At 39.4% G+C, this 14,567-nt stretch overlaps 2 protein-coding genes across 9 annotated transcripts in view; both read right to left on the bottom strand.

The window, feature by feature from the left end:
* Positions 1-570: 570 nt before the first annotated feature.
* On the bottom strand, positions 571-12,110 carry sytl3 (synaptotagmin-like 3). Of its 5 annotated transcripts, XM_044170035.1 has the most exons (14): positions 11,977-12,110; positions 9,172-9,430; positions 8,587-8,802; positions 7,842-7,909; positions 7,356-7,407; positions 7,197-7,263; positions 7,034-7,106; positions 6,456-6,583; positions 5,958-6,080; positions 5,581-5,747; positions 5,375-5,471; positions 5,106-5,276; positions 3,665-3,746; positions 571-2,418 (listed from the first exon to the last, which is right to left on the bottom strand). In XM_044170035.1, the coding sequence occupies exons 2-14, from the start codon at positions 9,270-9,272 to the stop codon at positions 2,411-2,413; spliced, it is 1,353 nt and encodes a 450-aa protein (XP_044025970.1). In that variant the 5' UTR covers positions 9,273-9,430; positions 11,977-12,110; the 3' UTR covers positions 571-2,410. The 5 variants fall into 5 exon arrangements, with proteins under 5 accessions (XP_044025970.1, XP_044025969.1, XP_044025968.1 ...); XM_044170034.1 differs by having other exon boundaries at positions 9,172-12,103; XM_044170033.1 differs by having other exon boundaries at positions 6,456-6,610; positions 9,172-12,103.
* A 132-nt stretch (positions 12,111-12,242) lies between these two features.
* The window catches only part of enpp1 (ectonucleotide pyrophosphatase/phosphodiesterase 1), a 35,302-nt gene continuing 32,977 nt past the window's right edge, over positions 12,243-14,567 (bottom strand). For all 4 annotated transcript variants that reach the window (XM_044170026.1, XM_044170027.1, XM_044170029.1 and 1 more), the window contains one exon: positions 12,243-14,480. In XM_044170026.1, coding sequence (XP_044025961.1) covers positions 14,328-14,480 — 153 coding nt within the window. In that variant the 3' untranslated portion in view covers positions 12,243-14,327. The remainder of the gene's footprint in view (positions 14,481-14,567) is intronic.

Genomic DNA, 14,567 nt, shown 5'->3' on the forward strand with positions numbered 1-14,567 from the left:
GTTGACTTGCTTGCTAGCTTTTTTTGCCTGCAAAGGTTTAAGGTTTGTGATTGAACTCATGGGAGCAATGGTTTCAAATGTGTGTTGGACATTGTTGAGAGAGTTGGATAGTAATGAACGGGAAACTGGGGTCAAAACAATAAATGGGAGACCAACTGTATGTGAGTCAAACACCGGCTAATTACTAGCTAACGGTACTTTTTTACTTAGCTAGCATTGTCTCTTGAAACGTATGCTTCAAACGCAGTGCTGCATTGTTAAGGTAAAATCGACCATAACATCATATGAAATGTAACTTTTGTAGCGGTGGCTCACAGTGGGTGTGATTAGCTTCGTTAAAAACTCCCCTTAGCCTAATATTAGGCTACTAGCATGGGCTAAAGTATAGTGTGATAAACTGGTGAGAGTCAGTGGCAGTTAATAATCCTGGGAAACTCGATTGACTGTGAATCATACATTTAGGTATTTAAAGTTCAGTCTCATTTTGTCAGTAGGCAAAATTGTAGGTTACTATTGGTGTTCAGGCAGCAATGGTTAATGTAATTAATAAGAAAAAAGGGATTCAGGATATAAATGATAATGATTTTATTTACATAGCACTTGCCAAGCATAGGGCACAGAGGGCTTTCCAAAAGAAACAAAATAAAATACAATGACGCAATACTATAAAAAATTAAATAACAATATTAAAACAAGGCAAGTAATTAACAAAACAACAACAGTAAGAGACTGCATGTGTTTTAAATCAGACTTCCACAGAGAGGAACACATGAGTGTGTATGGCCTGATCCCTGTCTGTCATACCAGCTCATCACTGAAAATGTCCTTGAAAGTCCTGGAAAATGATGTGTGTTAGGTTTCTTTGATCTGATGAGCAGTTGGCACCTGAATGTAGGTGAAGGACATGTAGTGTGAAGCGCTTTGAGTGGTTGGAAGACCAGAAAGGCTCCATACAAGTACAGTCCATTTAGCTGTACTTTGTGTTTAGTGCTTATAAGCAAATGTTAGCATGCTAAGACGCTAAACTAAGATGGTGAACATAGTAAGTACACTATATCTGCCAAACATTAGCATGTTAGTATTGTCACTTAGTGCGTTTACATGCGTGCAAGTATCCTGGGTTTTTGGAGTATCCCAGTTATGTGTTGCGCATGTAGACACCATACTGGTTTCAGAAACCTGGATATCCTTCCTGGAGTATGCTAATAGAAACCAGGATACTGTGGCATGTAAACACCTTATCCCGAATATGATCAAAACCAGGATAAGACTCAAAACCACAATACTAATGCGCATGTAAATGCACTCCCTGTGAGCTTGTTAGCATGCTGATGTTAGCATTTAGCTCAATGCACCGCTGTGCTAAAGTAAAGCCTCACAGAGCTGCTAGCATGTAGTCTGGTTGAGTGGGATATCACATATATGGGTGTAATGTTTGTGTGTCCACTTACACGTCTAGCCATGTAGCCAAGAGGGATGTTTTGCTTTTAATCATGAAGTGATTGTTTGACAGATAAATAACTTAAAAACACAGATTTCTTTACAAACGTATGACTCAGTTAATAGAAATACAACGATGTACGTGCTATGCTAACTGAGTGAATCATGACTAGCTTACAGTTCTTACAATATAAATACTGTACTGCCAACAGAGCATGTTAAAGTGCTGAGTCTGTCTCTGAGCAGAGACGTTGATTGTCGTCATGTTCTGCTGACGTTGACGTCACGCCACTTGTTGGGCATATTACACTGGTTGCCGTGGTGACCCTGGAGAAGATGGGGTTAACAGAGAATTCCAGGTCAGTGACATCACCACTCCCTTCCACAGGAGCATTTTTTGCTCTTCTTCTTCTTCTTCTTCTTCTTCTTCATGGCGCTGTGAAACCAGAGACTGAGCATGTCTTTCACACGCTGATCACACAGAGACAAGAAAGGCTTCATTGTAGAGAAGGAAACGCTGCAGAGAGTCTGTGCCTGAGAGAGCTCCCTCTTCATATAAATCAAACCACTTCCTGTGATTTCTGCGGGTGTGGCTCCAAATTTCATTTGTGAGAAACATCATCCCACTGTCTTTTCCTGTAATTTTATTTGCACGGATGTTTAGCTGCTTGACTCCTCTGATAGAACGTCACTTTGAGGAGAAAATTTAATTTGAAAGATGCTTTGAATGCTACAGAGTAGCTTTAATTTTAAAACCGAAATGGTAACACACTTTAACCCAACTTGTTTTACATTTATGAGCAGTATATAGGCCCTTGATAACTTGTAGATAACTTCGTCAGAGGGGCAGAAGGGGCTTTGGTCCGACAGCTCCAGGCTTAGAGATTCGTCCTGGAGACTCTGTTGAACAGCCCGGTCTCACCCTCAGAAATGGCCGTCGTCTGGACGAGCTCTCTGCCTGCTCCCACTGTCAGACACCTAAACACAACACACACACACACACACACATTTATTTCACTATCCCCGTGGGGGACAGTCATTGACATAATGCTTTCCCTATCCCCTTACCTTAACCCTAACCCTCACCTTAACCTAATTGTAACCTGTACCCTGAAACCAAGTCTTAACCCTCAAAAAGCAGTCTCTACCCATGGGGACCTCAATTTTTGTCCCCACAGTGACACAAGTCCCCATGGGTTAGTGTGCATTCAGGTTAAAGTCCCCACTGGGATATAAGAACATGAAACACACATACACACACACACACACACACATACACAAAAACAGCTATATAAACACACCCTCATGCCTACTAAACACTTACACACACCAGAACACACCTCGTGGGCCTGCAGACACTGAAATGCAACACACAAAGAGACACACAGGGCCACAGTGTGGTGTGTTTACACTCTGACGCAGGTGTTCTGACCTGTGTTTGCATTAATGGGAAGGTCTTTGGCACCTTTGATAAGGACAGTTAGTTGATCATCGCCATGTGACACAGTGTTAACGTCTGTAAGACTCCATGACTGCGCTCATGGACGTGTCCAAAAGAGATGTTCTTCTGACCCCTAGTGCTGTAATAAAAGAACTGAGACCTGATGGCCGCTGCAACATGGTGCGTTTTATTCCTTTTAAACAACTAGAACCTACAGTATACTTTTTATTTATTAACCAACATGTATTTGAGCTGTGCAATTCTTATTAGAGTGAATTCTTATTGTTTTTATGAATAATAAAACTTGGTACAACTCAAGTCAAGTTTAATCAGGTTTATTTGTCAAGTCCCACAACATCAGTGGATCCTGACCCAACCCAAGCTCTCTGAAAAGGACAATAAAAAAGTAGCTTTTGGTGATACCTATAATGTATTTTAGATTAAAAGATTTAATGCTCCATATGGTTTGAAAAGGAAGGGTAAAAACTGATCAGAAAAATACAAATAAATATACAAAAAAGCAAATTAAACACAAGGCTGCTTTCATTTCTTTCCAAAAGCTGACATTATGTAATGTTTTTGTGCATACCGACAATTGCAATATCATCCATTTTCAAGATCTGATACGAATTTAAAGATGACCAACACACGCTTTATTGGGTGAAAATGCAGATGTTATTTTTAAATTATTATTGAGATAAATTCATTAAATTATCTGGCGAACAGACAGATGTGACTGTTTTTCTTGCAGATATTTAAGGGAGCTGAGCTGCAGGAGCTCACCCTGGTTGTTGGAGCTGAACTTGGCTCTGACCAGCAGTTCTCCTCCATCCTCCTCCACAGCGCCTCCATCTGGACTCTCGGCCTGATGGACACAGAAATACAAGAAAGGAGAAGGGAATAAGCTCACATGCAGTCTATAAACAAAACAATCCTTCAGACAACTGTGGATACCTAATGCAGTGTTTTTCAGCCTTTGAGCCAAGGTACATTTTTTCATTCAAACAAATCACAAAGCACACCACCAACCGACAATGTTAAAAAATGAAACTCTGTAGCCTATATTAACAATATACAGTCATTCTTATCAAAGTGTCTTGAATAGGAATCAAAAAAACTAAGAAAAAAGTCTCAAAATACAAGGCAATTAGCTACCTGCTGCCACCTACTGAAGAGTATGACATGGTTACTTACAGACACTCGACAATGGCATATTATTTGCAGACAATAATTAATTAGTTTTCAAAAAATGTTTTTTAGACCAATTAGGTGAAATTGAATAATTTTCCACGGCACACCTGACGATCTCTCACGGCACACTAGTGTACTGTGGCACAGTGGTTGAAAAACACTGACCTAATGGGTTCAATATTAATAAAAAATAATAATAAAATCTATGCAAAATATATAACAAAATATATAACATAACCATGAAATTGTAATCCAATAATTCTTATGAACTCAGCTTAGTAAACTAAAATGATTCATCCTGCTTCTTTTCACAATAATAGTTTATTGCAGTTTGTAATTTATTCCAGCAGTTTTTATTCTTAAATGTCTTTTTTCCTTTTCTGTTGATGAGCGGACAGCTGAGTCACATGACCTCCCTGTTTGTCTTCATTAACGATGACTGTGATGAAAAATGGCATTATAAAATAAAATGGTCATTAGGAAAAATTGATTACGAAAATATAAACAAACTGTAAAAAGAACATTTTGCTATAAAAACTGCAGGAATTAAATAAAAATGATCTGTAATAAACTCTTACTGTGACAAGAAGAAGGATGAAATAACTTAATAATGAACAGTTTTAAAAATGTAGTTATTATTTCACCATTTCATGGTTATATTGTGTGTTTTGTCTATTTGTTCATATGATTATTTATTTCATAATGATTTTTTTAAAAGGTATAGTTAGACATTTTGGAAAATGTCCTTGTTTGCTTTTACTGTATGCTTTTATATATTGCTACAGCCAGTTAGCTTAGCTTAGCATAAAGACTGGAAACAGTTAGCCTGGCTCTGTCCAAAAAAGTGTAAAAACTACAGTTTTTTTTGGGGGGGGGGGCCTGTAGTCTCTGCTGGTTGCCTGGCAACGTCACAGTGACGACAACACTCCAGTATCAATCTTCTCATCTAACTCTCAGCATGAAAGTTCATTCCTTTAATACTGAACACTTTGATGCTGTACAATATCACAGCTGGATATCTGAACCTTCCTACCTTTGAACAAAGCGGGTACCAGTTGAAGCACTGGGAGGCCTTGTCTTCAAACCTCCAGCCGTCCAGTGGGATAAGGATCTCACCGAGAAACACCTTCTTTTTCAGGGTTCCTGAATGCCACACAGAGGCCTGCAGTCTCTTTCCAAACAGCAGGTGGCGCTCTATGTGATACTGTCAAAAACCAGACAAAGAACTTCATTTAATTTGTCCAAGTCAAGCATGATACGACACCAAATTAATTGTCATGTAAAAACTGTTTTTCTTTTCACCTTTAAAACTTCATTATAAACCGGATCAGTCGTGTTTTTCTTGACTGTCGTCTTCATTTTACAGCTCTTTTCCGGCAGCACGTAGAGTTTGATGTATCTACACAAAGAAATAACACATGCAGGATGCTGAGGTTCTGATGGAGAATCACACAAAAAAATGGGGTCATGCTGTGTTTGATGCAGAGTGTAATATTTATTATCCTTACGGGTGACACTTCTTCTTGGTGTCTCCGTAGGTGAGATTTCTGCAGGCGCCGACTGTGATCTCCAGACAGGAGTTGTTGGTATTGTAGGACAGAGCCAGCTCCAGCTCTCCTGCCATGCTGACGCTCTTGAAGAGGCCGCAGTCTGTACTGATGCTGCTGTTACTGCCCTGAGAAAGTAAAATACAGGCTGTAGCCTTCCATTTTATGTTTAAAAGGGCAGAAAGACACAATCTGAAGGAGTACAGAATGTACAGAAAAAGGGATTTTGTATATGAGCTAAGAGGGTGAAATGTTCACAATCGTGTGATATTTCAACCATCACAGGATGTTGCTTTACTTGGGGATTTTTTTTTGTATTGTTATCAGATTCTGCTTACTCTCTTTCCTCCGGAGTACTCAGAACTGAGGGAAGTTTGATCTTCTGCCCCGGTGGAGGAGCCCTCCAGGTCGCTGTCTTTGCTTTTCTTGAACAGGTTTGGAAGACTTGGGCCTTTAATGAGCTGAAAAAGGAAGGAGGGTAATTTCTTTACTGAGCTTACAGACTGATAGTTATTCCTTCTTATAGGGACTGGTAAAGGTCTTAGATTACTCTAAGCCCCTTTGGCCTTGTTCAGTGGTCTCATCAGCCTATTTGGATTGTGAAAATTCTCAGAAAAGTCAACACATCTAAATAAATGTACAGCAGATGAGTCAGACACGGGGTTTGGGCTGCGTTTGTCAACTGCTTGGTCTTCACAAGACTTGTTGGCCAGTAAAGGTGGACTAGAAATATTGGTTTTATTTTTTTGTTTTGTATCTGGTATCTCTGAGGCCCTGTGCACCTAGAGCTCAACGACTTTCTTTGCTGTACTGAATGTATGTTGCAGCTGACTTACATTACTGGATTTGTTGATGTCGGTGTCAGACAGACTCTTTTGGGTGCTGTAGTTCAAGCGTGACCCTCTACGGCCGTTGTCGACTCTCAGCAGGTCTCCTCGCACATCGTTCTGAGAAGTGGAAATCTCTGCATTAAGAAAAGAGAAGTCAGACACTAGAACTAAATTAATAAGTTAACTTGCAGAGAAAACACAATGATGAATGAAAAATTATTTAGAGCAAGATTTGTTTTTTGCAATGCATGCAACTATCTGTCGTTGCTATCTATGCCCATCATCCTGTACAACTTTCTGCTGATGCAGTTAGGATGATGAGGTGAGGGGTGTTTTTGTTGCATCATATGATCACTTCAGGCAAATGGTTTCATTTGTGGTTACTACTGTGCTTTATATATTCAGCTCATCAGACTATGATAACATCCAGAGGAAGTGATGCTTCTAATTCTGAAGCCAATTTTTAAACAAGATTCACACTGGTGATACTTGATATGTTAAATTTCAGGTTTTTAAGTAAAGAATTCCTCATGAATATTGACCATTTATCTGATAAGAAAATTTTTTGTGATGCATAAACTTACTTTTAATATGACTGGTGAAGGAAACCATTAGATCTTCCACAGATTTGGTAAAAGGTTTTGAGTTTTTCAAATCCTGCAGATAAAAACACAATAATTGGCACTCAGTTCATACATTTTACACTTTTACTGTATAATAATGCTGTAAATATGCCAGTGTTTTTACCCCAGATCTGCTGAGAAACTGATAATCCAAATAGGGTGGAGGAGTGGGAGGTACAACTGATATATGACTGAAAAATAAGAGTGTTTTATGTTTGTGTTTCATTTTATGAATTAAAGCAGATACAAACATTCAATATAAACATGTAAAGATTCCTCATACCTCAGCATGTTGTAGGTCTTCAACAGTTTCTCCCCAACCGTCTCATATTTGTCTGTAAAAAATATTATTATTATGAATGACGGCACTATAAGCGTGAAAGCCAAATGTTGATGCCAAATTTGACTTCCCCGTGACCGTTTAAACAGTCTAAAAGTCATTATACTCTCGTATGTGACCAAATCTGACATAATTAGCAATTGTTTAAAGCCTAAAAAACACATTTAAATATCCTTTTTGGTCCAAGACACACACACACACACACACACACACACACAAATATTACCATTCTGCCTCTTTTGACAAGTTTACCACACTGCAAACTGATAATACTGAATAATTCAGTAACTTTTAAACTCGATATAAAAACAAACACAACTCGGATCATCCATATTTTATTAATCAGTGTAGTTAAACTGGATTATATCAAGGAAATATCAATAATTAATAATGCTGAATTTACATGCAGCACGAGTATTTTAAACAAACCTGTGGTGACTGGAAATTTCTGTGCCCTCTCCTTTAAGAACCACTCTCCGGACCGGATCTTCACCTCCCTGTGAGGAAGAAAAACACTTTAGTGAGCAGATAGACATGATTACATTAGTAGCACTCATACTCACTCGTACTGAAAAAGAGATAGCAAATACAGTTCTTCTAGTTACTGTACCTGACCTCAATATTGTTTTTAGGTTATGCTATCCTTCTTGCTGCCTTTTACTTTTCATTTTTTACTATCGATATTTTGAGTCTAACTTTTGAGAGAAGTGACTGATATATTCACCTATATATCAAACCTGCAATAACTGATTTAGCTCATCGCTAACTGTGTGCCAGCTGTTTGGTGCTGAGCAGGTAGTGTACAGTGGGTTTTTAGAGCGTTTTTGCTGAAAACAGCTGCCTGCTGTGGAGAAAAATTAGCTATGAGAGCAGTGAGAGTGAAACAAAACAGTAAAGTTGTGGGGAGCTACAGGTTCAGGTGATAATTCTCTGAGGGTTCATTACCTTTTACGTTGTAATTTGATACATTGTTATTATAAAAATATCAATTATAGCCGCTTTAAAGTTTAAAAGGAGCAAAACAAGATTTGACAAAAGATCTCATTATAGTTTTAAACTATAAAAGCCAGAAAGTGAGTTTCAAAAGTCAGCTAGACACATTTATCTAGTGATTTGAGAACAAGTCAAATATGTCAGTTCTGCAGTAAGCAGGTGGTTTAGCTCTTTACCGCACCTGTAGGCATGGCAGACCGTGCACTTCCAGTCCACTGCTCCCACGCCCACGCGGCACTTGCTGCAGATCCGGTGGCTGCAGCCGCGGCATACTTTGCCCGAATTCCAGAACTTTCCCAGCGGCCTCTGGCAGCGGGCGCAGGTCCGCTCGCCGTACTGCCGGGCAAAGCTCTTTGCACCTTTCCTTCGAAGCTCCTGGAGCTCATATTTCATCCTCCTGAGATGAAGATGGAGGGAACCACAAACATCTTTAACTGCCACTGGCAAAGCTAGTTTCACAAAGAAAACTTATCTTCTGTCAGTATTTAAATGTAAATGTAATTTTTGTCAGTTAATTTGTGTTAAACATCCTCTCTTTATAATTTGATATCCAGATTTATAAAATATACTGAAAGACACAGTGGGAACCAAAATGAAGTAGCTTTTGGTAACAGAAAAAAAACACAATCATATTTTTCTGATATTATGACTGCTTTCTGTTAACCTTGTTTGTTTCTCATAATGGTTACTGAAAGAAGGTAGTAGAGCCTCCTTTCAGCATCAGTATTTCCCACAAGTATCTATAAAAAATGTCAAAATGACTCACCTTATCCTGTCCTCTTCAATGGCACGCAGCTGTTTGTCTCTCTGAAGAACCTCCAGGACTCTTTGCCTCTCCAGAGCTTGAAGAAAACTTAAATCCATCATTTACCAACAGACTCTGATCATCTGTCACTGGTCCTCTTCTCTCTGTCTCTCTTCCTCTCTGCTTCACTTGTCTTCTTATATTGTCTCCTCCTCCTCTCCTCTTTAACCCTCCCCCTTTACTGGACCCAGGCTCAGACGTCCTCTTTAATCTTCAGGAGCTGAAAGAGTTAAAAGAAAAAGAAAAAAGAAAAGCAAGATAGTAAAGGTTGTTCTACATGCTGCTCCCGATCCGGATCTCCACAGTGTCTCCATCCACGTCTGAGCAGATATAGCTAGTTGTAGTGTTTCCACTTGGATGATTAAACTTCACTGTTTAACCCGTCAATTGTGGACATACCCTCTTTTAATATTCTTTTCTCTATAGGCAAGTGAAGGCAAGTCTGCTACCTGATGACGCAGATAGTTAGTCAGCTAGAGTAACCTCAGAGATCATCAGAGCAACACAGGATCAGATGAGATTTGAAACGAAAACACACTATGTTCAGGCAATATTTTAAGCTCCAAATCCTGATTTGCTTCCCCTCAGCTTTTCTCAGACTGCTCCTGTCCTCATCTTCCCCTCCTTTGTCAGTGTCACAAGGTTTTTTCCCCCAGTATTCGACCCCTCTCCAGGCAAACCACCACAGCTTCCTCAGCTGCAGGAAGAGCAGTGATGCTGCACTGATGGCAGGGTTGCAAACCAAATGCCAACCCTTGCATTATTGATGGCAGACGTGCGTCTGTGTTCTAGTTTCTTTTTTCTTTTTTTGCAGGTCAGTAGACTAATTCAAATCTTATTCAAGCAGCTAAATATCCATTTCAAAAAGAAAGTAATCACCTGAAGCTTAACATTTTGTAAATAAAGTTTAGGGGTCTGTTTTGTAAAATGTAAATACAGACTTAAATGCTTGATTTTAGAGGTATAGTTTGATATTTTGGGAAATACGTTGTAGTTTTACAGGGGTTATGTGCCGTTTCTATCTGAACACACAGTTAAAGGTGCTGACAGATTTAGTTACTTTTGTACAGAGCCATGTTAGGTGTTTCCCCCGTTTCCAGTCTTGCAAAACTATGCTAACCAGCTGCTGACTGTAGCTTCATATTTATCATACAGATATGAGTGGTATCAATCTTCTCATCCTACTATTTCCCAAAATGGTAAACTATTCCTTTAAGCTCTCATTTATCTCATAAGAGGGTCTCATTTTCAATTTCAAACAAAACCATTTTCCTCTTCAGCAGTAGACAAGTGAAGCATGGCGAGTAGAGAGGAAGTGTCCTGTTGAATAGCTGAATGCCAGTCTGTGTTGGTAGATAAGAGGCTGTCCTTGTTACTATCCAGAGCTGCCAGGAGGCCGGAGAAAACAATCAGCGTCAGCAGTAATTATGCTCACAGCTGTTATCTGTCCTCTGCTGTCGTGCACTATGCCTAAAGGGACTTTCTCAAGTTGTAAATATCAATGAAGCAAGAAAAATGCTACTAGAGGAAGGTTGTGATGCAAGGGACATTTCTTCATACTCGTATGAGATTTGATTCCTCATATGAAGACCAATAGCTCTCAGAATGACTCAGTTTGATAGGAGGCTATTACGTGTATAGGGGGATGATCATCATCATGTCAATGCAAGTACACTCATTATACACTCGCCTCTACTATGCAAAGGACCTAATGATTCAGGCCGTCCGTGGTTTAGTGGTGACTGTGAGTTGACATACGAGAAGATAAGGTGGGAGGCCATATCAGCCCACCACAGCAGTGACAGTAAAGCATGCCTGACTGATTACATTGGGACCTAAATACGGAGTCTGAATGCTGTGAGAAAGGGCAAACCGATCACAAGGTGTCTGACGTTTCCCACCCAGAGCGTAGTTTCCTGGAAGACCTGTGTGAGCGACTGCATACCTCATGTCCGGCCTGGCAGCATGTATGCACTTACAGCCACAAGCAAATTCCAAATAAAAACCCATCGACTGTCATGGTCATGCTCGCACACCACAAGCTCTGACGCACAAACTGTGAGTCCTTTATTTTAGAAAGAATGACCTGTTCTTCCAAAACCTGACCAAGCCCTGCCAAGAATTGAAAGTATCTTAAAATACTTTGCAGGAATTTGTCTGCATGATGTTGACATCTGTGTATTTTTAAAACTACGCAGTTGGTTTCCAAGTAGTTTTCAACAGCTCATCTTTACAGTAACTAAAATGTCATGTTAAAAATAAACACAGCAAAGATGGAGATACAAGGCAACTCACTTGTGACAAAAATTAAACTTTCTACATTTCATTTTCACTGTACTGCTCAGAGACATACACAGCGCTCAATATATGCATCTGCTTTTGCAAACATTCGAGACCTTGTGTTACACATGAAACAGAAGTTATGAAACAGAAGACTTCAAGTTTTCTTGTACATGTACAGATTTATATGTATGCCTTTGTCAACATGTGGCACAAGAATGCAGAATATCAATATACCTCATGGAGCCAGCACAACACCAGTAGAGAAGTAAACAATGCTACACTGCACAAAGAACAGGAAACTTCCACCTGTGTAGTGCATTTACAGACCCAGTAAACGCAGCAGCAAACCCTTTCTTGCTAAATCTCAACTGAGACGTGACTTTGTACAACAATGTTAAAAGGAAAGCAAGCTTAGGTTTGTAACCTGAGAACTAGGTCACTGCAGAGATAAGAGGTGCAGAGCAGAAAGCTGCAAGATCTTACCTTCGGGCTCATTGCACTGCTGGAGTGGTCAACCTGAGGAAGTGGCAGATTTTATACACAGAGCTCAGTTTCCTTCCTTATTGCGTTCACACGTACTGTTGCAATCTGGAGATGGCCAACAGAGCAGCTGCAGGTCGGTTATATTTCACATTTTCTCTGAAATATTTCCTTTGTGTTGGGTGCTATACCATGTGCAGAAAGTGTTTCTGTGCAGCCGTAATCTAGGTGTAGTAGGCAAGGAATAAAGAATACAATCACACAGTCAGTGTGGAAGAGTTTGATGAAATTGTGTATTTGACCATAGCTGCCATTTCTGACAATAATGAAAAAAAAGCTCTAATTATGGAAATGGATAAATCTGTTGAACTTTTCTTATTTTCCACAAATGACCTACCAAGCTCAACTTCTAGCTCTGAAGAGTAAAGATAAAAAAATTGAACAGAAACTGTGTTGATACCAGACATAATTTCAGCTACTCACACACATTTACACAAGTCATGGATGGATTACTGAATGGGACTACCGGGCACAGACAGCCTCTCTTCATTTCCAGCATGAACTAAACACTGATGTTCAGCTGCAGCCACACTAGAGAGTTCTGCTTCATCAGCAGAATGTCACTAAAAGAGACGCAAAATGACAACAAAGACACAAAAGGACTACAAAGAGATGCAAAACAACCTCAAAAGTGGCGCAAAACGACTATAATGCGACGCAAAACGACCATAAAGAGATGCAAAACAACCTCAGAAGGATCCAAAACGACCACACAGAGACGCAAAACTACCACAGAGAGACACAAAATGACCACAAAAAAATGCAAAAAGAGTTCAAAGAGATGGAAAATGACAACAAAGAGGCAAAACGACCTTAAAGCTAGGGTAGGTAATGTGTTTCAGAAGCATTTTTGTTATAGTTGTTGAAATTCTCGTTACATCCTGAAAGCAATAAATAAATCAAAAAGAAGAAAAAATCTGGTATCTGTGGCTGTCGCAGGCTGGTTTTGGAGGGAGGCCTGAAGGGAGTGGGTGGGATTTTTTCGGTTGGATACTTTCAAAATCTAGTTCTCTCTTGCTAGTTTCTCCAACCTACCTACCCTAGCTTTAAAGAGACACAAAACAACCTCAAAAGGTGCAAAACAATCACAGAGACGCAAAACAAACAGACACAAAATGATTACAAAGAAGTGCAAAAGAAGTTCAAAGAGATGAAAAACGACTACAAAGACACAAAACAATCATAAAGAAATTAAAAATGACCACAGAGACGCTAAAAACAACCATTAAAAGACAAAACGACCACAAAGAGACGGAAAATGCCAACAAAGACGCAAAACAACCAGAGGTGCAACTTGACTATAAAAAGGTGCAAAAGAAGTTCGGAGATGCAATCGACCACCAAGAGATGAAAAACGACTACAAAGAAATGCAAAACAACCACAGACGCAAAATGATTACAAAGAGGAGCAAAACAGCCATAAAGAAATACAAAAGTACCTCTTTCAGTCTGGGTGTCTTGCCCTTGTGTAGGAGAGTTCGGGGGCCTTTTACATGTCTGTGCCAAAGGGCAAATTTGTCTCATAATCCATCCATGCATACAGTACACATACATTTGCACGCATACACACTCAAAAATGTCATTAACCAAACCAAAAATTTACAAAATACTAAAAACATTGGTGCTGTATAAAGAAAATACAAAAAAAACCAAACAACCATGAACATATGCTGACAACATTTGTCAGGTGAAACTTTTGTTTTTGCAAAGCAAAACTTATTTATTATTAAATTCTGATGTTGAGGTTTTTTTCCGGCAGCTGCAGCAAACTCTGATGTCTGGCAGCAGACACAACTGTTTCCAGATTGTCACGTGTTTCTTAAAGTGCCCCTGCCAATAAAAGTAATTGTAGTATAAATAGATTCTTCTATAAATCAATAAGTGTTTCTTTTCCCTTTTATTTTGTTCCTGCCAAACTTTCCCATCTGAGGAAATACTTTGGAGCCATTCAGCAGATGTGATGGCGTCTTTGGTTCTGAGCTCCGGAGCCTCATTTATAAAAATGCCCTCTGACTTTTCTCTATAAAATCATTTATAAAAACATGATCAAAACAAATATACAGCTTTCACACAATAATTATAAAACTTTTTTGGGAATCAGACATATCACAACAAACCTGGATGGAACTGTTCAACTGATCAATTTGGTTTCAATTCAGAAAACTTTTATAAGTGAGGCACCTGTTAAACCCACTGATAGTCGGTTAACTGTGTCCACGTGGACAGAGGCCTGTTGTGCAGACCAATATGGCTTCCTTTGGGAATGTAAGCTTCATTCGATAATGTCTCTGATTTTAAGCAGTCTGTAGAAACGTCTTGAGCTGTAGCGTCTCTTCCACTGATAACCTATTGTGGTAGAAGCTGAGTCCGGTCAGGAGCTCGATGTCTCGGACTCGCGCCACATGAAACTGCAGCCAATCCCCCACCCACGTCAAGTCTGACCCATTCTGAAAAATAGAAAGATTAAAGATAAAAGAGGAGCTAAGAAAATGTATTAATGGGTGATCATTGTTTTCCACTGTAGAATCTGTCAG

Source organism: Siniperca chuatsi, linkage group LG16 (genome assembly GCF_020085105.1).
Source record: "Siniperca chuatsi isolate FFG_IHB_CAS linkage group LG16, ASM2008510v1, whole genome shotgun sequence".
Classification (NCBI taxonomy): domain Eukaryota; kingdom Metazoa; phylum Chordata; class Actinopteri; order Centrarchiformes; family Sinipercidae; genus Siniperca; species Siniperca chuatsi.